This window comes from Hyaena hyaena, unplaced genomic scaffold (assembly GCF_003009895.1).
Source record: "Hyaena hyaena isolate Hyena2069 unplaced genomic scaffold, ASM300989v1 scaffold_82, whole genome shotgun sequence".
Taxonomy (NCBI): domain Eukaryota; kingdom Metazoa; phylum Chordata; class Mammalia; order Carnivora; family Hyaenidae; genus Hyaena; species Hyaena hyaena.
The window spans coordinates 1,862,468-1,887,114 of NW_024080713.1; the positions used below are offsets into that span (position 1 = coordinate 1,862,468).

Sequence of the window (24,647 nt, forward strand, 5' to 3'; positions counted from 1 at the left end):
TTAACTAACTGAGCCCCCCGGGTGCCCCTCATCTCTATTTTTGTATGTGGCCAAGTAGTCTCCAATAACAACAGAATCTACAGCTTAAAATCATCCTCCTCTAAAGATAATGAGTCTTCTAAACACATGTACCAACGACTCTCAGTCATTCATTCTAATGTAAGAAAAATGAATGCTGGGGCACCTGAATGGCTCAGTCGGTTAAGCGTCTGACTTCAGCTCAGGTCATGATCTCACTGCTCTTGAGTTCATGCCCTACACTGGGCTCTCTGCTGACAGCTCAGAGCCTGGAGCCCGCTTCAGATTCTGTCTCCCTCTCTCTCTCTGCCCCTTCCATGCTTGCACTCTGTCTCTGTCTCTCTCAAAAATAAATAAACGTTTTAAAAAACAAAAAAGAAAAAAGGAGAAGACTGAATGCTGATCATCACAAACCATGTATCATACAAAACTGTCTTTACTGGGCTGCTGGATTGACACATGACTTTCCTAGAGGAGGGGAAAACATCCTCTATTTATGTTTTGCCTAGGGTAAATAAAAATTAACTTATATGTGCTAAACAACATTTTAACTTTAAAACTTAGAGGTGGTATAAATATAACAGAGCCAATTATTCATTAAATACGACTTGACTGCATATCAAATATTTGCCAGGCATTATGGCGGTCACTGGGGATTTAGAATTGAAAGCCTGCTCCCTGCCCTCATGACCTCTCACTAGGAGGTGGCAAAAGGAAACTAAACATTAAAACAATCAGCAAATCAGAGCTACAGTGAGACACTGCTTCACACACACACGGAGGGCTATGATAAAAAAGACAGACACCACAGCAACATGGACGGACTCTGAAAACATTATGCTAAGTGAAAACAGCCAGTTGCAAAAAACCCACATGTTGCATGATTCCATTTATATGAAATTCCAAAATAGAAAGTAAATTAGTGGTTTCCAGGGAAAGAAATGAGAGTGGGGCAGGGGAATGACTACTAATGAGTGCAGGATTTCCCTCTGGGGTGTGAAAATGTTATAAAATTGGATAGTGGTGAGGACTGCACAATTCTGTGAATATCCTAAAAACTACTGAACTATACACTTTAAATGGGTGAATTATGTGAATTACTTCTCAATAAAGCTGTTCCAGAAAATACGCATGGAAATCAATAGTTCTCATAGATGCAAACCAGTTAAAAGACAACGACTTCATTTACAAGAACAAATTTGAGATCTTTACATCAGCGCTACACACACACACAAACTACTATAAATGTTTATTTGTACAAACAAATAAACAAAAATGCACAGAAAGAAAACATCATCTTAGATGAGAAGATTCGATCTTATAATTTATAAATTTAATGTGATCCCCAAAAGAAAAGCCAATAGGTTAGCACTGGGTGTTATATGAAAACCAACTCGACAATAAACTATTTGTAATAAATAAATAAATAAATAAATAAAATGACTGTGAAAAAAAAGAGAAAAGCCAATAGGTTTTTCTGAAATCAAGACATGTGGATTCTCAAATTCATATGAACAAACAAACAAGGAGAGCCAGGAAAACTCTGAAAACAAAGAGCAAGGGGGAAAAACTTTCCTATCTTTCAGATACTAACTAAAAGACAACAGATACTTCAATAATGGACAACAGACCAACCAACTGAAAAGTAGAGTCTAGAAAGAGACCCCATGCCTAAAGGAATTTAACACATGAAATAAAGTAGACATTATGATACTGTGGGAGAAATATAAGCTTTTTAATAAATAGTGTTGAGACAACTGAATATTGAAAAAGTATACAGTGGGCTCCAAACCTTAGAACACACCCTAGTATAAACACCAAATGACCCAAGATGTAAGCAGAAATGATGAAATGACAAAAGTACCAGAAGGAACTTTAAAACCTGAAATAGGAAGTGTCTAACTCTGACTCAAAACACAGAAGCTGTAAACAAAAAGATAAAATCAATTACATAAAATTAAACAGACTTTTGAAGGGCCAACACCACAACCATAAGGGAATCAAAACATACACAGCCAACCAGGAAAAAATATTTGCAACTCATAGCACAGACAATATATAAAGAGCTCTTAAAAGTAAAGAAGACTAATAACACAGCATAAAATGTATAAAGTTCAAAACACAGTTCACAAAAAGTATATACAAAATGACATCTAAACAAATGAAAAGATCCTCAAATTCACTTGCAAAAGAAATATAAATTAAAACTACACCAAAATACAATTTCTTACCTTTCAGCAAAAATCCAAAATCTGACAACAGATCCTATATGTAAGACTCTAGGGAAACAGGCATGTTCTTACATTGCCTGTGTGAGTGAAATGTAGTACAAATCCTGACAGGAGGAATTTGTCAGTATCTTTTTTAAAAAAATTTATAGATGTACTCACCCTTTGAGTACATACGATCCCATTTATAGGACTATGTCCCACAGATACACCTGCATGAGGATGCAAGGACATGGATATAAGGCCATCCATTACAGATGGTTTAGAAATAGCAGAGGAGTGGATACAATCCAAGATTATGTTAATGCTCCATAAATCATAGTATGTCAACAAAATGGAGTACTTTGTGACCATAAAAAAGACTGAAGGTAATCTCTATGTATTAATAGGGGAGAGCTCAAGAGTACATTATTAAGAGAAAAAAGCTAAGTTGCAGAACAATATACAAGGTATGTTGCCTTTTGTAGAAACAAAGGAGAATAAGAGTATACTTACACATACACACTTAATTTGAATCTATAAAATGCAAGACTTAAAGGGTTAAATGCCAAGATACTAACAAAAATGGTTATCTATGAGGAAACAGAGCAAGACTCCATTGAGCATAATCTTTCTATATGCATAGTCCACTCTCCCCAGTCCATGATTTCACTTCCCCTGGGTTTAGTTATCCAAGGTCAACTGTGGTGGAGAAGCAGATAATCTTCCTGCTGACATATGGTCAGAAGGTCAGTAATAGCTCACTGCTGTGTAGCACTGCCCACGTCATTCACTTCACTTCGTCACATCACGCAGGCATTTTATCACCTCCCATCACCACAAGAAGAGTGAGTGTGGTATAATAAGATATTTTGAGAAAGAGACCACGTTCACACAGTTTTTATTACAGTATGTTGTCATAACTGTTCTATTTTATTATTGGTTACCATTGCTACTCTTTTACTGTGCCTAATTTATAAAGTAAACTTTATGATAGGTATGTACGTATAGGAAAAAGACACAGCATCTATAGGGTTCGGCACTAGTCATGGTTTCAGGCATCCATGGGGGCCTTGGAACGTATCACCTGCAAATAAGGGGAGACTACTATATTTAAAGTTCAATTCTTTTAACTTTCAATTTAAAAAAATTTTTTTTATTTATTTCTGAGAGAGAGAGAGAGACAGCACGAGCAGGGGAGGGTCAGAGAGAGAGGGAGACACAGAATCTGAAACAGGCTCCAGGCTCTGAGCTGGCTGTCAGCAGAGAGCCTGATGCGGGGCTTGAACCCATGAACCATGAGATCATGACCTGAGCCGAAGTGGGACGCTTAATGGACTGAGCCAACCAGGCACCCATAATTATTTTAACTTTCAAACATAAAGAAATGTAGAGAAAATAACAAATTCCTATATAACTGTCATCTGGATTTAATACCTCCAGAGTTTTGACCTTTCAGTCACACAAATGCATGATAATATACTATAATAAAAGCTGTGTGAATGTGATCTCTTTCCCAAAAAAGCGAAATTTAAAAATTTCTTCTTTTTTTAATGTTTATTTTTGAGAGAGAAAGAGCATGAGCAGGGGAGAGGCAGAGAGACAAGGGGACAAAGGGTCTGAAGCGGGTTCTGTGCTGATAGAAGCAAGCTCAACAGGGGACTCAAACTCACAAACCACGAGACAATGACCTGAGTCAAAGCTGGTTGCTCAACCGACTGAGCCATCCAGGAACCCCCCAAAATTTCTTTAACTGAAAAGAAACTGAAAGAAATGAACCTAATACATATGTCAAACTGGTGACACAATCACCATGAGGAAGACTTTATTTTTAAGTACTTTTAGAACATGGTTTTTATTTATATATCCTTAGTTGGACGCATTCCTCTAAGGATGACAAAAATTACAAAGATGTGTTAAACTTTCCTTGGTAGCATCAGTATCTGTAATAATATAGGTCTTGGTATTTCAAATTTTTATGCTTATATTTATAGGTTAGACAAGAAATAAAAATTTTTTGGGGGAGGGCCTGGTTGGATCAGTTGGTGGAGCACATGACTCTCCATCTTGAAGTCCTGAGTTCGAGCCCCACGTTGGGTGTAGAGATGGCATAAATAAATAAGTAAACTTAAAAAAAGAAAGAAAGAACCCATTACCAGTAAAGAAATAAAATTCATAATAAAAAAAAATCTCCCACAAAACAAGAGTCCAGGGCCGGATGGTTTTCCAGGGGAGTTCTACCAAACATTTAAAGAGTTAACACCTATTCATTTGAAGCTGTTCCAAAAAAATAGAAATGGAAAGAAAATTTCCAAACTCATTCTATGAGGCCAGTATGACCTTGATTCCAAAACCAGACAAAGACCCCAGTGAAAAGGAGAACTATAGACCGATTTCCCTGATGAACATGGATGCAGAAATTCTCAGCAAGATACTAGTCAACCAGATCCAACAACACATTAAAAGAATTATTCACCATGATCAAGTGGGATTTACACCTGGGATGCAGGGCTGGTTTAATATCTACAGATCAATCACTGGGATACATCACATTAATAAAAGAAAGAATAAGAACCACATGATCCTCTCAATAGATACAAAGAAAGCATTTGACAAAATACAGCATCCTTTCTTGATAAAAACCCTCAGGAAAGTAGGGATGCAAGAATCATACCTCAAAATCATAAAATCCATATAGGAAAGACCCACCACTAATATATATCATCCTCAATGGGAAAAACTGAGAGCTTTCCCCCTAAGGTCAGGAACACAGCAGGGATGGCCACTCTCACCAGTTATTCAACATAGTATTGAAGTCCTAGCCTCCAGCAATCAGACAAGACAAAGAAATAAAAGATATACAAATCAGCAAGGAGGAATTCAAACTTTCACTTTTCACAGACAACATGATACTTCACATGGAAATTCCAAAAGATCCCACCAAAAACCCACTAGAACTGATCCGTAAATTCATCAGTTTCAGGATATAAAATCAATACACAGAAATCAGTTGTGTTTCTATACACCAATAATGAAGCAGCAGAAAGAGAAATTAAGGAATCGATCCCATTTATAACTGCACCAAAAACCATAAAATACTTAAACAAAGCAGTGAAAAATCTATACGCTGAAAACTATAGAAAGCTCATGGAAGAAACTGAAGACACACGAAGAAACAGATAAACACTCCATGCTCATTGGAAGAGCAATTGGAAGAACAAGTACTGTTCAAATGTCAATACTACCCAAAGCAATCTACATATTCAATGCAATCCCTATCAAAATAACACCAGTATTCTTCACCGAGCTAGAACAAACAATCCTAAAATTTGTATGGAACCAGAAAAGACCCTGAATAGCCAAAGCATTCCTGAAAAAGAAAACGAAAGCTGGAGGCATCACAAGTCCAATTTTAGTATATGTGCTGCCGAAGCAGGCACAGAGGCATCACAATTCCAATTTCAAGATATATTACAAAGCTGTAGTCATCAAGACAGTACGGTACTGGCACAAAAACAGATAATCATATCGATGGAACACAACAGAGAACCCAGAAATGGACTCACAAACATAGGGCCAACTCAACTTTGACAAAGTAGGAAAGAATACCAATGGAATAAAGACAGTCTTGGGATCCTGGGTGGCTCAGTCAGTTAAGTGTCCGGCTTCGGCTCAGGTCATGATCTCATGGTTCGTGAGTTTGAGCCCCGCATCAGGCTCTGTGCTGACAGCTTGCTCTGAGCCTGGAGCCTGTTTCAGATTCTATGTCTCCCTCTCTCTCTGACCCTACCCTGCTCATGCTGTCTCTCTCTCTCTCAGAAATAAATAAAACATTAAAAAATTAAAAAAAAAAAAAAAGACAGTCTCTTCACCAAATGGTGTTGAGAAAACAGGACAGTGACATGCAGAATGAACCTGAACCACTTTCTTATACCATACACAAAAATGAACTCAAAATGGATGAAAGACCTAAATGTAAGACAGGAAGCCATCAAAATCTTAGAGGAAAAAGCAGGCAAAAACCTCTTTGACCTTAGCCACAGCAACTTCTTAACACGTTTCCAGAGGCAAGGGAAACAAATGTAAAAATGAACTATTGGGACCTCATCAAGATAAAAAGTTTCTGCACAGCAAAGGAAACAATCAGCAAAACTAAAAGGTAACCAACAGAATGGGAGAAGATACTTGCAAATGACATATCAGGTAAAGGGTTAGTACCCAAAATCTATAAAACTTAGCAAACTCAACACCCAAAAAACAAATAATCCAGTGAAGAAATGGGCAAAAGACATCCCAAAGACAACATCCAGATGGCTAACAGACACAAAAAAAGGCTCAACATCATTTATCATCAGGGAAGTACAAATCAAAACCACAATGAGATACCACCTCACACCTGTCAGAATGGCTAAAATTAACAACTCGGGCAACAAGAGATGTTGGCGAGGATGTGGAGAAAGAGGAACCCTACTGCAGTGCTGGTGGGAATGCAAACTGGTGCGGCCCCTCTGGAAAACAGTATGGAGGTTCCTCAAAAAATTAAAATCAGAACTACCCTATGACCCAGCAATTGCACTACTAGGTATTTATCCAAAGGATACAGGTGTGCTGTTTCAAAGGGGCATATACCCCAATGTTTACAGCAGTGCTACTGACAATAGCCAAAGTATGGAAAGAGCCCAATGTCCATCAACAGATGAATGGACAAAGAAGATGTGGTATGTGTATGTATATATGTATACACACACACACAATGGAGTATTACTCAACAATCAAAAAGAATGAAACCTTGTCATTTACAACAACATGGATGGAACCAGAATATATTATGCTAAGCAAAATTAGTCAGAGAAAGACAAATCTCATATGACTTCACTCATACGTAGAATTTAAGATACAAAACAGATGAACGTAAGGGAAGGGAAGCAAAAATAATATAAAAATAGGGAGGGGAACAAAACAGAAGAGGCTCTTAAATACAGAGAATGAACTGAGGGTTGCTGGAGGTGGTTACTGGTGGGGGGATGGGCAAAATGGGTGAGGGGCATTAAGGAGGACACTTGCTGGGATGAGCACTGAGTGTTAAATGTAGGGGATGAATCACTGGATTCTACTCAAATCATTATTGTACTATATGCTAACTAAGTTGGATGTAAATTTAAGAAAGAAAGAAAGAAAGAAAGAAAGAAAGAAAGAAAGAAAGAAAGAAAGAAAGAAAGAAAGAAAAAGAAGGAAGGAAGGAAGGAAGGAAGGAAGGAAGGAAGGAAGGAAGGAAGGAAGGAAGGTAAAACTGAGGAAACTGAGTGAAAGCACAGGGAAATAAACACTAAAGTAGTCCATTGGAACTCTAACTTTTTAACAATATGTATTCCGTCCACTGGAACTCCCTAGCAACAAGTCACCTCCATAGCAATAACCACCCTAACGCACAGAATATGGTCTCTAATACCATTGTCTGAGACCACTGAAAAGTCCAAGATGAGCCTTGGGCATTTTGTGCCATTTAGTAAGAAAGCTTTATGAAGGTTCTGTCGAAAGGTCGCAGCAGCTAGCTGAAGGGGTTCTCACTGCCTGAAGATGTAACAAAAGGGTCAATGACTAAAACACACCAAATCAATTAAAAGAAAAAAACAAACCCATGCGTGTACAATGATAAAAAAAGAGAAAAAACTCATTTCTCACTATTTGAAAAGGCTAGTACACAACTCCTTACTTTGAAAATTAATGATTTAAGGATAGAGTATTAGCTAAGACCCTGCCTTTCCAATTAGAAGAATTTTTTCAGGATAACCAGACAGCCCCCATAGATAAGAGAAAATGCTATACAAGAAATGAATTAGAAAAACACCATTTCGCAAAACCTAATGAACATAAGATGACAGGCAAGACTTATCATTTGGTGCTAAAACTATTCGGCAAATGATCTATACGCCAATGGTACACCATACAGATCGCTTTTGGTGTCAAAGAGGGAAAGAGAACTGGACAGCGAAGGGTTTGGGGCTGCCCCAACCCTAATTCAGGGGGTCAATCTTAGCTTCTCTAAGAGTAGGTAAGTGGAAGGTAAATGAAGTGCAGAGAACCACCTCTGGGGTATTCTAGCAAACTGGTGAACTTGAACCCATGGAACCTTTAGATATGGCAAATACAGGGGATGGAGCAGCAAGCGCAGTACTGCCCTAAAGAAACAAGCCCACAGATTGAAAAGGCGAGAACTTCTACGAGCAAGTGTCCGTTTCTTCAGTGAAGAGACTGTGCCAGGCTGAGAGACTAAAAGGAAGTTAAATCAGAGATGGTGCATGGTCCCCACTTAAATACTGATGTCAAGAAACTGTCTTCAAAGGACACTTGGGGGGGTGGCCAATGAAGGAAATTTTAATATGGACAAGGAATGGAAGGAAATTAATTTCACTGAAATATAAGACTGAAAACTGTTCATTGAAAAAGGCAAATTACAAGACAGTAATATATCATCTTGGTTTTTCTTTAAAAAAAAAGTGTTTGTACGTATATATGCACAGAAAAGACCTGCAATGTATAACAGTGGTAATCTCTAGAAAGAGGAAGAGAAAGGGTGTGTGTGCACACATGTGTGTGTGCGCGTGTCTATTGCTCGCTTGCATTTTCTAACTATTTATAACGCACAGGCAATGTTTCTTTAATAGTACATTTTTTCAAAAGACATCAAACAGGCTTTACATCTCACAATGCTAATCCACGAAAGGCCATGATGTATTATCTTTCCAAAATACGCTGTCCGTCCATCTCTAGCACACAGGATTCTTGGAAGAACTTGAAACACTCTTTAGTTTCGAATTTCAATGCTAAAACAATTCTCTGACAAATTGAAGGTTTCTTCTCCAGACTCACACTGTAGTCTGTCTTTAAAGGGGTGCCAAATGCCTCCTCAAGCACACTTGACCCCCACTTCCCTGGGAGAAGACATTAATGGCAGAGTTCACTTAACTCTCCAGGAGCAACGGGAGCCTAGCAGGACCTAACACAGCACTCAAGTCCCACGGAGGAAGCACTGGGCCGGATATACCTGTTGGCAGAACACACCCTCGGACAATAAAGACATGTTCACACCCATTCACAAATCAGGATAACTTTTCTCTTGACTATCACTATCAGTTTTAGAAGATCTACTGTATGCTCTGAAAGGGTGGCTTCTTCGGGTTTCTATATTGGAGCTTCATACAAAAATCTCTCTGAACAAAACGGTGCCGTACAAGGACCCACGGATTCAGCAAGTCTTAGGGAGTGTCTGCAGCGTGTGTGAAGGCAAGTTGAGTAGAGAACAGAGATACAACCACAGATGTGCTCTTATCTTCCCAGAGCCTGCAGGCAGCTTAATGGGGGCGGGGGACAGGGGGAAGTGGGTAGGTGAAGACTGTGCGTGCTGTGAAGGAAAGCACAGGGTGGCTATAGATCAGAAGAGGGGCACCAACCTCACACCAGAGGAAGTGACATTTCGGTTATGACTACAGAGCGAACAGCAGTGAGCCAGGCTAGAGGCAGGAGAGGATTCCAGGCAGGGAGGCTGGACGTAAAGGTGCCGAAGCAGGAAAACAGCCGCGAACAGTCACAGACCTGGAAGAGGCCGGGACAGGGCAAAGAAGGGAAGCCTGGCATAAAATGAGATTGGACGAATCAGCAGGCACCATCTTATAGCCATGACATTCGGGACTTTGGATTTTACCTGAAGTGTGATGGAAGCAGGTGGGCGTCTGAGGTGGGAGAGGGGTCAGACCTAACTCGTACTTCCTCGTGTCACCATGGACATGGGCTGGAGGCTCCAGAATGGACATGGGGGGACAGGGCAGGAAGACAGTCCAGATGAGACACGACGGTGGGTTAGACTAGGCTAGAAGGCTCCAAACTGCACCCTGAGGACCAATCCAGCCAGCCTGCTTTTGTAAATAAAGTTTTACTGGAACACAGTCCCATCCGCTCATTGATGCAGTGTCTACAGCTGCTTTCACCACAGCTGCAGAGCTGAGCAGCTGTGACAGAGACCACTTGGCCTGCAAATCCTAAACCATAGTTGACCTTGAACAACACAGGTTTGAACCACACAAGTTCAATTATGTGAGTTTTTTACAATATAGTCCCGAAAATGTATTTTCTTTTATGATTTTCTTAATATTTTCTCTTCTCTAGCTTAACCTATTTTAAGAATACACTGTATAACACGCATACAAAACACATGTTAACTAGCTGTTTATGTTATCAGTAAGGCTTCCAGGCTATTAGTACAGTTTTTGGAGTCAAAGTTTATACACAGATTTTCGACTGTGTGTTGATGCCCCTAACCCCACGTTGTTCAAGGGTCAACTGTACCTACTATCTGACCCTTTCCAGAATGAGCCTGCTGACCACTGGGCTGGGGGGCGTCAGTATAGAGCGAAATGCATACGTTCACCACATACAAGTGGTCCTTCATTATTCGCAGATTCCGTATTTGCAAACTCACCAACTCACTAAAATTTATTTGCAATCCCAAAATCAGTACTCAGAGGGCGCCTTCATAGTCATTCCCAGACGTGCCTTGACCCACTGTGTTCCCAGCTGAGGTCAAATGAGGCTATGCTCTGCCTTTCAGCTCCCGCTCTTATACTATATATACTTTCTACTGTATACTTTCCACAAGTATACTTTCCACTGTCTATTTAGTACCATGTGGTTTGCATTTTTTGTGGGTTTCACTGGGGATTTAAAAATGACCCCCAAGCATAGTGCTGAAGGACGATCTAGTGTTTTCCAATGCAAAAAGACTGTGATGTGCCTTACAGAGAAAAATCATGTGCTGGTAAGCGTCATTCAGGCATGAGCTAATAATGCTGTAGCCTTTGAGTTCCATGTTAGTGAATTAACAATATATATTAAAGGAGACGTCTTTAAACAGAAGCGCACATAGACAAGGCTGTGTATTGATTGGCTGATGAAAATATGACCAGAGGCTTTGCAGGAAGCTAACCTAGGAGCAATGCTTCAGTATTTGCTAATTCAGTATTTGTGGCTCCTTTACAGAACCTAAGTCTGGGGAGAAACAAGAATGGCTATATTTGGGAAGTGAAATCAATAAAATCTGGTGATAGATTAAATGTGAAGCAAAATGAAGTCGAGAATGACTCCCAGGTTTCTGATGTCAACTACTAGGTAGGAGATGATGCCATTCATGGAAACAAAGAATTCTGGGAAAAGCACATGTTTCAGAAGGTTGGCCAAATTTTTTTTTTCTTTGTACCTGTTGAATATGATGCCTGTGGGACATCTAAATAGAAATGTCAAGTCGATTGTTGGCTCTATGACCCTGGAACTCAAAAATATAAATCTCGGTAAAGGTACAAGTTTGGTAGTCACTGATCTGTATAGACTGTACTGAAAGCCCTTGGAAATGATACAGCTCCTGAGAAGAGAGGAAGGAAGGGGTGGGTAAACCTAAGTCTTTATCTAGGTGGTTGGATTTGTTTGATACAAAAATACTTTGGGGAGGAACATCTGGTGACACATATCTAGAACCCAATAAATGTTCACACCCCTTGACTTTGTAATTCTACTTTGGAGAACCTCTCCTGACAATCAGACACACTGTAATGTTACACTGAATAAACACTGAGAAATCTCTCCTGATAGTAAAACCGGAAATAACCTTAACATTTGGGGAATGTTACACTGACAAAACTATTGATTATTTTCCTCTTAGATTTCTTCCACAGATTCTAAGCTTAGAAATTTTAGCTCCTCCAGAGGTTTAATAAATAGCCACTTCTATTTCTTTCAAGCTGAAAAGAAAAAAACCAAAACCAAAACTAAAAACCAACGGATTAGCTACCTTTATCTACGAAAATGCACTCTGCTTCAGGGTAGGGCTCTTCATCTGTTCTGTTCACCGAAGTACACCCAGCACCTAGAACCGTACCTGGCGTGTTGAATGTGCCCGACAGATTTTTGTTGAATTTAACATTTTAATCAAGTAGAATTTACGTTCGTATAATGATGTGAGGTGAGAATATCCATTGTGATTTTTCAAATTGCTATCAGATGGCCCCACTCCCGTCTGTTAAATCGGGTTTTCTTCCCCCACTGCTCCGCGGCACCTCCTTCGTCATCTAGTAAATGCTCACAGACAACAGAGCCTTCAGTCTGGCTCATGTATTCTGCCCCACTGATGGGCCTGTCAAATCTCGTGCCAAATTTGATGTTTTATGGTTTGTTTTAACACATGGTAGAGCTTGACCCTTCGCCACGCTCCTCTCTCAGGTCTGACTGTTCTGTGTCCACTACCTCATCCTTCCAGAAGAACAAAAGAAATCAGTTTCTCAAATTTGAGAACATTTATGTAGATTTGGATTGAAACAAAGAACAATTACACTTGGAGGAGAAAAAAAACAAAGAGTGTATTTCCAAATTCTACTCTCATCTAGGAAGGGGATGGGAGGACTTTTTCCACCTTGTAGCTCTAGGCAGATGGTCAGGGGTACAGCCTCTACAATCCAGGCTGCCTGGGGTCAGCCTCAGCTCGGCCACTTTGGAGCTGCGGAACCTTCCAGTGCTTCTAACGCAGTGGTAGCAGAACCCACCCTGCAGCCTCGCTACAAGGACTTAACGAATTAATACGCATGGAACCTTAGAACAGACCCGGCAAGGGCTTGTTAGGGATTAGCTGTTATCATCTTCCCACGACATTTTTTTTCCTTAGAGGCCTCAGTAAGATTGTTCTCAGATATTTTATCTGTTTTGCTGCTCAAAGGGGGTTCATGTCTCGGCTGCCCTTTGCTATAATCCATCCTATCTGCCAGCCACCAGCCTAAGCGCTAGATCACTATGTCAATGTGATCCCGAAGCAGCAGCAAACGGGGACAGCAGAGCCTCCGGGACGTGTGTGTGACATTAACGCTCTAGGACCATCGGCCCGCACCAGGACTGCCCCTTCTGCAAGGAGCCTCATCGTGCATCTGCTTGTCACAGGCGGCACGGACCACTCCAACTCACCTGTGAGGAGCGAGGCGGCCTGCCTGGCAAGACGAGAGCTCGCTCTGGTGTCAGGTGGGGTTCGAGCCCCGGCCCCACTAGCTACTGCTTATGAGACCTGAGACACGTTAGTTAAATCTCCGAGCCTCAGTGTCCTCTTGTGCAAAGAGAGAAGATCACAGAGCTCTTTATGTTAATGACAATATATTATTACTGCAAGAATGCGATCTGTCCAGTCTACTCTGGGACCCCAAGGCCAAACCGGATGAACTACAGACTGGCAGGCTCTGGAAGAACTAGGGAAAGAGAAGACAGGGCCTCGGCTCTCCTGCAGCCGGAGGCCGGGAGGTGCACCTTGTCCTGTGGCTTCAGGAAGTTTGGGCCACAAAAGGGCAGTAGAACTGAAATCAATGCTAATGTCAGGTCTCTGACTCTCCCTCCTCCAAGGGAAGTTGTAATCAAAACAACTGCCACCTTATTTCAAAGGTTTACTGACTTTTCATTCTGAATACATCCATTCTAAAACAGGGGTTCTCAATCAGAAATGCAAATTCTCGCGCCCCACCCCAGACCTACTGAAACAGAAACTGAGGGCGGGGCCCTCTGCTGTGTTTTAACAAGCCCTCCAGGTGACTGCCCATGCCACAGCCTGAGAACCACTTCTCCAAACCGTTCCCCGCGCAAACGGGCCCAAGGGAGGGTCCCGCGTGCTCCTCCACCTGGCCCCTCACACGTGCGAGGATATTAAGGCGAACACGCAGCCAAGACACACAAAGTCAAAGAACAGCTCGGGAAAGGAGCCTCGCTGCGGGCAGACGAATGGGAAGTAAGAAGTAGGTGGAAGCAGGGAGGTGAGATGACATCGAGGAAGGACAGCAGTAGAGAGGCTGTGCCCGCCAAGGGGTCAAACAGACGAAACAGAGACGCCATCTGATTTCCTAGGCTCTCTGTCGAGTTTCATTGTGGGAGGAACATACTGGTTACTGAGCTACCCTAGCAAGCAACAGGAAATGGGTCAGTTTCATCAAGTGTGCTTAATGGAGCAACCACAGTAGAAGATCAAGGCCGGGGAGGAAAAGAAAGGAAAGCTGAGTATCCAGTGAAGCAATCAACAGTCATGACTCGTATAAACAGAAAACATTTCATGTTGCCTTTTTTGCCCCAAGTTTTACAGCAAGAAGTCCCCTTATCACCACTGCCCTTAGAACAGGGGAGGGACGTCCCCCAGGTCAAGAGGTGTGCCTCGTCGCGGGCTGCGCACTGTCTTCTCCCGACCATGCATGCCCTGCGTCCCTGGGAGCCAGGAATTCCTGCCCTAAAGACCGCATGCCTGCTTCCTGGCCTTCCCCAGGGCCCATGGGTGCAAGTTCTGGTCATGTCAATGGGGAGAAAATGAATCTAAACTGTACCTGGGAAATCAGAATTAAAAAAAAAAAAAAAGAAAAAAGAAAGCTGCTTAATGACTGGAAGGTACTCTAAGGTTCTCTGAAACTCAGCTCGGTTGTACTGGGTTTCTCTGTGATTGTTCTGTTTTGTTAATAAGTAGCTTACGATGACAAGCTGCAAACCTTCTCAGAGAAACACGAGAAACAACTTCCTCACAGAAGACTCTAAGCGCTGGAGCTGAGGATGGGAGGCCTTGCTTTCCTTGGGAATGGGGAGAATCCTCCCTCCGTAGGAGCTCAGTGAGACCTGTGGGCTGCAGGGTGCCCAGGGGAAGCGCAGGTCAGCAGCTCCCTCCTGGGTAGGTCTGGGCGGAAAGGCCAGGGGCTCGAACAGCCTTGTGGGAACCATTACCCTTGGAGCTCCGTTTGCTAGTGTAGACCAGCGAAGCCCCACTTGGTGTCCTGAGCCTTTCATGCACACTGCCCTGGGAGACAAGAACCCTCTGCCTCCCCCCTTTCTCTCTAGGTGGCATTAGGGCACCCTGTTTGCTGCTCTGGGCCTCAGTTTCCTCCTGTGTCAAAGGTAGATACTAATGTGTGAAGACCCCACTGGGTTTATACTGTGACCAATAAGATACTGGGACACTGACGTCAGGGCGGAGTGTGAGCGCCTAGAAAGAGAAGATATTCTTTGGAAAACAGAATAAATATCATGGTACTGCCAACCCCCGCAAGCTTTCCTGACCCTAGGTCACCGCCATAAGGTATGGGGACGAGAGAGAAAAGGAATAAACAAGTACTGAACCCTTGGGTCAGGCACGCTGCACATTTTCCTCCACGACCCCGGCCAGGGCCCCGGCCCGTCTGCCCGGTGCCCACACCTTCCGCTGCAGCCCCTGGCTTCCCAGCACGGCTCGCCCTCTCTGGTTGCCACATTCCACTATTACATCCAGGCCAGGAAAAATTACCTTGTTCAAGTATCATTTTGATTCTATTGGTCCCCTTCTCCACACCATAAAATGTCTCTTGAGTTAGAACCCCTTTTAAACCTTTCAACAACTGATCCCAAACGCTTACCGTTCTCGTTCTCGTCTACTGGCCTATTTTGTGCTCACTGCTCCAGCCAAGCAAAGATTACTTTACAAATGAATTCCATTATGCTCTCTGCTTATCCGCCTTGTTAAGCCGGCACGAGTTGTGACCGCTCCCGCTGTCCCCTTCCTGTGGGAGCGCCTCACTTATCCGACTTCCTTGGAAACAGGCTGATCCATAAAACTCATCTACATAAATTAATTTCCCACCTTCCAGAAATTTAACCCTGTAAGTGCCCTTAAATCATTTTGGAAATAAGTCATGGTATGATTAAACAAAGAGTTTCTTCGTTTTAACCGTTTTCTAAAGGAAACATTTCTGGACCGCATAAGGGAACGCCCCAGTCTCAGTTAACGGAACATAATGAATATCGATTAATCTCTCCCTGATGGTGCAGGTCATACTAAATTAATAACAGTAACCATACTGTGCCGGGGCTGCAGATGTAAGCGGTTCAGGGGAGAGAGCTGAATGCGTGTGTGTGCGTGCTCTCTCTGCCTGTAACGAGCTCCCCTGGAATTTACTTTCCTGCAGAAGTTGCTATCAGCCCGGATTCTGGTGAGTGGCTGCAGTCACACAGAACTCAGGAGGGTGTAACTTGCTGCCTTTCTGCACAATTTCAGGAACTTACATGCTGGTTTTTGTAAGAGCTCTATAAATTCTTCATTAGAGGGGGTAAAAAAAGAACATACTTCAATAATCAGCAATAAACCAGAGTTTTCCAAGTCTCCTGGACATATGACTTCTATGAGGACTGCAGGCACACATACCATTGAAATTTGCTTCTTCTTTTTTTTAATGTTTATTTATTTTTGATAGAGAGAAGGAGAGAGAGAGACACAGTGTGTGAGCAGGGGAGGGGCAGAGAGAGAAGGACACACAGAATCCGAAGCAGGCTCCAGGCTCTGAGCCATCAGCACAGAGCCTGATGCGGGGCCTGAACTAAGGAACCGTGAGATCATGAGCTGAGCCAAGGCCGGACACTTAACCCACCGAGCTACCCAGGCGCCCTAAAATTTGCTTCTTTAATGCTTGATGAAACTAGAAGTTCTACATAGAAGCGGCATGATAAGCTCTTGGAAAAATCATTTTATATTGTGAATAGCAACTCTGTAGGTTGAATCAATGAGGTATGATATGGAGGAAAATGGTAAAAATACAGAAACAAACCTTGCTTTGTCAGGATGCAACCTATAACTGTATGAACCAAAAGTGCTTTTCTTTCCAATGTTATGGCAGCTTCCAGAGCCATCTCTTCCTGAGGATGGGTACCGCTGGCTGAAGGAAAATGCCCTTGTGTGCTCACTTATTAGACTGCATTCTTTTTGTGACAGTAAAGGTTTTATAAAGTCTACAGCATTAGCACATGCAAGAGTCCATCAGTCTTCATTCTGCTTAAACACGGTGGCATTTAATTAATCAGAACCTACTAGAGCAAAAGAAGTTAGGCAAGAATTGCCAAAACAGACCAATTTCAAAACACTACAAATCTCTTCAATGGCATGTGTAGAAATAAGTGACTGTAAAAGCCACAAAATTATTTTGCAGTTTTCAAGGTTTGCTTTTTTTTTTTTTTCTCTTGGCAACTATTTCACTAGCTTACTTTCTAAGGGGAGAGTCACTCATCAGAAAGTCCCAAGGTGAGCAGCCTTGTCCATCAGTATCTTTGGCCTTTTCTGTTGGCTTTAGACCAAAGACAGGAAGGAGCACTGGCTGCGAGGCTGACCTGTAGCCGCTCTCATGAACGCCTAGCTTGTCACAGAGAACCTGGAAAAACAGGTATGGCTTTAGCTGACTCAGAATCTGCACAGAATTTGACAAACTGTCCTTCCTAAACCTGGATGAACTGATATTACACCGAATCATCAAGATTCTTCTGTGTATTTTCTCCTCTTCTTTCAAGAGCAGTTCAACTTCATACACTCATGTCCTCTGCGTTCTGTTGGTCAGATCTGTAGGAGATAAATAAGATTCTAAAGAGCCAGAAGAAGAAGAAGGGTGAATTCAAAGGCATCCGGCAGACTCGGAGTCAAGCGGAAGATGGCACCACTGGGGTGAGGGATGGCCATGAGTGCCACAGAAGGAAAACGAAGACTCAGGACCGGGGTGAAGCAAGCTAAACTATTAGTTACCAATCCAGCGGTGGTGTAATGTAAGTTATTACTTAGATACATTAAAGGAAGAGTCAATTCCACAAATATTTATGAAGTGCCTACTAGGTTTAACGAACTGTACACAGCTGCTGCAGGGGATGCAAAGATGAATCAGGTTTGGTTCTTGCCCTCCAGGGTTCCCAGTGATGCAAGAACCCTGAAGTCATTTTTCTTGTGTACACTGTACTAATGAGACCATTATTAAAGAACTGTATTCAGTTTCGACCACCGCCATTTTTTTTTTTTAATGTGGAGGAACTAGAGAGAGTTCGGAGGAGGGAGGGCGGCACAGAACAGGCTCTGTGGGGAAAGAGCTGAACAGACCCAGTTATTATCTTCAAACATGTGAGAGGTTTTAAAGAAAGGAACTGAGTAAAAGAAAATAGGCTTGAACGATGGCAGGTGAGATTTCAGGTGGGCCCAGGAATTTCTTGGCAATTGAGTTAATAGAATCCCGGAACTGGTCACTGAGGGGAGTTCCTAGTGTAGCCCTTCCCGGGGGGGGGGGGGGGGGGGGGGGGGGGGGCGGAGTTGTTTTCATGAACTGACAATTTCAAGTCACGGACATTGACCGAAGGCAAGAGGGATAAACTACATTTCTCCTGAGGTCCTCTCCTGCTCCCGAGTGGCGGAGCCGGGTTCTCTTCTCCCACAATTCCCTGGGCGAGCTGTATCCCCACCAATAGGTACCACACCCCTTGGAACACAAGATCTCATCCAGGCAGCAAGGCCAGAAATTAATTCTCCTAAAGCCACGGATGATGCAGGGGTCCGCTTGGTCTACTCACAACACAACCCATGACCATAAAGACCAAAAACTAAGTCTCCCGGGGGAGGCGTGTGCACATTAGAAACATATTTGCATTTACAAGGATACAAAATGTAAGTAATGAAAGAGGAAAAGATGGTAACGAGAGATAGCAACCTCTAAGGAAATTTGTAATAGGAATCTCCTACATTCAGAAATACTTGTTTGATCCAAGTTAAGAAAATATTTCAAGAGAAAAATGGAGAAATGAGGTCTTCCCTATTCACCTTAAGAAACACTCGCATGTCAAGAATTAAAAACTGGCGCACGCATGCATACTCAAAAAAAGCATTCCATCTGGAAGTCAGGCCACAGTCCGGTGAGCCCGTGTGTACTTTTGACTTTCGCTTCCTGTACCTCCTGAACTCCTCGAGGACAGAGCCCCTACCGAAATGCTTGTTAACTGACTTCATCAACGGTGTGCCCTGTCTGCAGAGAGAGGGTGACAGTGCCCATCTCGCGGGGCTGTTAGGACAGGGAGTTAATGTGAGGGGGGGAGGGTGCAGCACATGCTAAGTGGTGGGCAAGTCACACTTCCCACTATGAACCTCAGGCACCTCGGTTTCTTTTAGAAGAAAAATAAAGACCTCCTGATACTCCGGCTTTTCAGTTTTCTACCCCTCCAACAGAATATTGCCAGATGAGACGCAACTATTGCGAGCTGGGGCCTTTCCAGTCCACACTCTATCGGTGGTTATATAAGGTTGGCTGCATTATTCTGAATCCCGTCTCTGACAGCAACCTGAAGTGCTTGAATTGTCATCACAAGACTCCCAGAAAGCACTGGCAAATTACACGTTCAGAGAACAATACGGAATGGTCACATATCATACCCTCTTGATCATCACTACTTTGTTCCTTAGAAACCTCAAAGGTGGCTCTTAGATTGGTCTCTACGGGAGGAAGGAAAAGAAATGAAGAAACATAAAAAATTAAATATGAAGAATAGCAGCAGCTGTAACGTGCATAACGCACCAAATCTTCTCGTGCAGGAAAAGCGTGTTGAGCGCGTGACGAGCGCAAGCCCGGCGTGGGACCGTGTGGGTGCCACCCGTCCTGAGGAGGTCCATGGTGGGCTGGCCCGCTGCTCCCTTTCCCCACCTGCCTCCTGGGTTAGGGAGGGATCCTGGTTAGTGGTAAAGGTTATCTTTCACACTTCGGGATACTTTCCCACGGGCACAACTGCAGCCCCTGAAATTCTGCTCTAACGGTTTGTTTCCCTCGTTTTTATTTTTTAAATGTTTTATTTATTATTTTTGAGAGAGAGAGAGAGAGAAACAGCATGAGCAGGGGAGGGTCAGAGAGGGAGGGAGACACAGAATCCGGAGACAGTCTCCAGGCTCTGAGCTGGTGTCAGCACAGAGCCCGACGCGGGGCTCGAACCCACGAACCGTGAGATCATGACCTGAGAGGAAGTCGGACGCTCAACTGACTGAGACACCCAGGCACCCCTTTTCCTCGTTTTTAAAGTGGCATAGAATGTGAGAAATTCTCTACTTGAAACTGGCAGAAACTCAGTGGGAACAGAAATCTAGAAAGGTCACAGAGGGGGTCAAAAAGGCTCTTTCTTCTGTGGCCATGGGGGGTTCATTGTTGCTGGTGCCCAAACTGGAAGAGGAATAGCAGGAGATTAATAATTGAAATGTTGCTATTATTGGTTTTCCAAACTATTTGTGGGTTATTCTTTCCCTGGAGTCATCATGCTTGTAAGCAGCCCCCAAAAATAGAAAAATTAGAAAAAATTTTTAAATAGAGGGATTTAACACGCACGGAGAAAATGCCTACAGCCAGGTGTTTTACATATACTCACTTCTAATGGATTCCTTACACAATCTAATAAGGCTTAAAAGAAAACAAAGCTCAGAGAAGTTCAGTAACGGGCCCAAAGTCGTACAGCCAGATTCAAACCCAGGTTTCTCTGATTCAAGCACTGTGCCTGCTGTCTGGAATTGAGGATGACATTAATGACCCCTTGATTCACTACTCAAATGTGGTGTGAATGAAAACAATATTTATACTTACTCATTTTAAAAATATAAAACACAAACACAGGAAAAGATATTTTAGCACATGTGTCATCAAATTCTTTTAATGGAAGATGATTCAGAATCCATTTCTTGGTAGGCATTTTGGTAGGTGTCTTTGGACCCATCTCATGAGAGATTTCAGCGGGCCAGTTTTGGGAAGTCTGACTATGTAAGCCAATATCAACTGACGTGACACATCAGGTACAGTGGAACATAATTAACTTGGAATTGTAGGGCCCCCGAATTCAGAACCCCTGGCAATACAGACCCATGGGGTTGACCTTTGCACTAAAAAATAAAAAAAAAAAAAAAAAAAAGCCTGGCTAAGCAAGTTGATGGAGTAAACACAATTGCAAGGCAAATGTTTAACTTTCTAAAGAAAATACGCCTTTTTAAAGAAGTTTAACTTAACCAGTACCGAGTTACTGAAAATTAATGTGCTATTTAAAACCTAACCTTAAAAGCAGGCCGCGGAAGACTGGTTAACACCTTGCTACCCATTCATTTGGATTATCAAACGTACCCGAAGACAGCATTTCTCCCTAAAGAGCTGGCAGTTCAGAAGACCCCATGGTTGCATTCTAGCCTTTACCCGGTATCCCCACTGGGGCAAATGCACCCCACTGAAACAAATGAGAGCACTCCTGAATTCCAGTGGAAATACCTTGCCTGTCACTGTACTCCTCCTTAGAAGAACCCCGTGTTCATTTTTCTTAGTAGCTCGAAAGTGATTAGAATTCACTGTTCTAGGTGAGTTCGCCAAGAAAAGCCCTGGTCCTTCAGGATACGCGCAGGGGGTCCGTGCATTCTGACAGGAAGACGGTAAAAACCAGGCTCATGGGATCCAGCGGATGTCACCAAGGAGGGAAAGAGGAGGTCACCCGAGTCTTAGGAGCACTCATCACACGAAATGAATGTAGGTTCCAGCAATGCAATCCTTTAGAGAGGTCACCTGTCTGTTTTAGAGTGTGGCCAACAGTCTCCTTCAAGCAAGACCCAGGCCTGAGCGTGTGCCAGGGAGAGGCTGGACTGGCTGAGGAGGGGAGGGGAGACAGACCGGGAAAAGGATGAAGATGCCCAGAAACGCCAGCGGAATCAAAGGGTACAAAGTGTAGGGACAACTAAGCAAGACAGCGCACAGGTAAGACCGAGTGAAACCCAGGGCTGAAAAGAGGTGACCAGGCAGGTCACCTGGAACAGGCAAAGAAGCTCGCAAAGAAAAACAGCGAGGCCCCGAGACCTTCGAGATCCATGATCAATCAATCACCCTTAACCCCGAACACCTTACCCACCCACAAGCCTTTACCTGGTGTCAGGCACTAAAAGAACACTGGAGTCAGAACAGGAATGCCACGTCTTAGCCCCGGGGGCATGGCCTACATTCCATATGGATTTAGAACCGAAAGGGGGAACAGCACAGTTCCCAAGCCGGCTTTCTACAAAGTTGACAAAATACATCCCAACCCACAGACCCAGCCCCTCCTACAAGGGAAGGCAGCCGTTTCCTATAGTTCTGAATTCACCGCCAAGTTCCTTCTAATGCTCGCCCGGAGTGTCCAGCAGAGGGAGTCTCAAGGAGGTACTTAATAAAGAGAAAATTGTTTCATTTTAACACTCCAGACAGTGGGAGCATTGACTGAGCCCTCTCCCATAGACACAGACGAACAATGAATGCCCGACATGGGCTCCCCCAGCATGTTCACAGAGCCACCGGCTCGTTCTATTCTGCGTGGTGGAGTGATCAGAAATTTCGTTTTGTTTTGTCGAATGGTTAAATGGACCTTGTGTTCTTCAGAATCAAAGAGGAAAGCCCCTGGAATAACATCTCTCTGTTGCCTTCTAAACAGCCCCTTTGTTTCTAAGAGAGTCTGAAAAAAAATATTTACAGTCCATAGGTTATTTACAGCCTCATTATCCAGGGCCTGACTGGTAACTTTATTCCATCCAGAAACCAAATTCGTTTGGAGCCCTGGAACTAATAACAGATTTTCTTTTCAGATAAGTTTTTTTTTTTTTTTAATCTGCCTCTTGTAACAGAGATAAAACTATTAATGCCTTGCCTGTCTCACTCGCCAGCACTGTTCCCAGGATTTATAGAAGGATTAAAACCTCCTCTCCCCGCCCCTCCTCTCTGCTCCACACAAACCCTTTCCCCTCTCATTTGCTATTTCATCCACAGAATATCTGAACAAAACCGAAAGAGAGCCAGATGGACTGACGCTAAAAGTATGTAAAGGCTGCTATTTCAATGATTTCATGAGAAAAACATTTTCACGATGAAATGACTGAAAAAAATCGGGCACCCTTTGGTTTAAAATTCCTCCTACTACGAGCACACAAAAACACACCGAAGTGTAAAAACTTAGTTGATTCTGGTTTGATTTCAGGCTGGAAGCTGACAAGAACTGACTAGAGAGAAGCGGGTCGGGGAGGGAGGGCAAGGGAAGTGGAGTGCTTTTTGCCCTCCGTTCTTTTCTTTCTTCCGAAAGACAGTCACACCGGGAAAACGACCCCACGCCAGGTGAAGGTAACACCACGCAGGTTCAGCCAGACCCACAGAGGGAAACGTCTCGGCCGCCTCCCCCCTGCAGCCCCCCACCCCGTACCCCGACTTGAAAGCTAAACTACATTTTCCCCTTGCGCACGCTAATGCGGGGAGATTTTAGCCAATTTCATTGTTCTGCCTGGGTCTGAAATGGACTTTTCCTCTGTACCCCCCTCTCATCACCTAGCCCCCTACATTCCCATCCGACAGCCCCCCCAAATCAGAGGCTCGCGAAGCATAAAGGAGTGTGGGGAGGGAGTGGAGAGCAGCGGAAAGGGGAGCCGTGGGGAAGGAGTGGGAAGATCACCCTAAAGGTAATTTTCTTGGGGGGGGTGCACGGGGGTGGGGGGAAGAGGATGAAAGCTAAACCGCATCACCTTTATTTATTCCAAATAAATGAAAAGCACAGTCACGGGTCTGTCTTTTCCCAGGCGCCCCCTCCCAATTTCTTTTCTTCGGTCAGGAGCCCACCCTCGCACCCCCCCCCCTCCACCCCCCGCCTCTTTCTCCACCCTGGAAATAAGATCCTGTTAAATTCCGGATCCCGGTCGTGCCGTGGGCAGGGGAGGGGGAGGCGGGGAGGGGTCGCGAGCCGGTTAAAGCCCCGGGGGGTGGGGCGCCGGAGGCCGGGCGCCCGGGGGGCTGCGGGCCGGGGGTGGGAGGGGGGTGCTGCCCGGCGAGGGGCCGCGGGCAGAACAAAGCTGCGGGGGCCGCGGCGGCCGGGCGGCGCTGGGCGAGCGGGGTCGGCGGGCCGGGCGCCCCTTACCTTCGTACACGGGGGCCATCGGGGCCGGGGTGTCCGCGGTTCATGGCAACGGAGAAGGGAACGCGGCGCGCGAGCTCGGCCCCCCCAGCCTCAGTCGGAATCTGCCATCTTGAGCCTCTGTCTCCGCTCTCGGCGCAGCCGGGGCCGCCAGCGCCCGCATCACCGCCTCACTTGGCCGGCGCCGGGGGAGGGGGCCGGGCGCTGCCGCCGCCGCCGCCGCCGAGACCGGGCCCCCGCGCGGGGCTCCGGGGCGGCCGGGGCGGGCGGGCGCAGCGGCCGAGGCCGAGGGGCCGGGCGGCCGCGGCCCCGGAGCGGGTCCGCGGTGGGGCGGGAGCCGGGGCGGGCAGCGCGCGGCCAGTGCCCGGCCGGAGCTCAGCTCAGCATGGCTGTGTGTGGGGGCTTCGGCAAAAGTTGCACGGGAGGCGGAGGAGGGGCGGGCGGAGCCGGGAGGAGGGGCGGGGACGGGGGCCGGGGGGCGGGGGCGGCGGGCCGAGCGCGAGCGAGCGAGCGAGCCGCGGAGCGCGGAGTCCGCGCGCAATCGAGCGCCGATGGCACGGATGCGAGGCGGGGAAGGCCGAGCGGAGGGCAGGAGCGGCGGGCCGGGGCGGGCGCGGGCGGGGCGGGGGGAGGCCCGGGGCCGCCGCGGGGCTCGCGGGCAAGGTGAGCGCG

General features: G+C 44.7%; 1 protein-coding gene across 5 annotated transcripts in view; it reads right to left on the minus strand.

The window, feature by feature from the left end:
* HIPK2 (homeodomain interacting protein kinase 2) overlaps positions 1-24,151 on the minus strand; it is a 176,660-nt gene extending 152,509 nt beyond the window's left edge. For all 5 annotated transcript variants that reach the window (XM_039233991.1, XM_039233989.1, XM_039233988.1 and 2 more), the window contains exon 1: positions 23,979-24,151. In XM_039233991.1, coding sequence (XP_039089922.1) covers positions 23,979-23,997 — 19 coding nt within the window. In that variant the 5' untranslated portion in view covers positions 23,998-24,151. The remainder of the gene's footprint in view (positions 1-23,978) is intronic.
* Between the last annotated feature and the right edge of the window lie 496 nt (positions 24,152-24,647).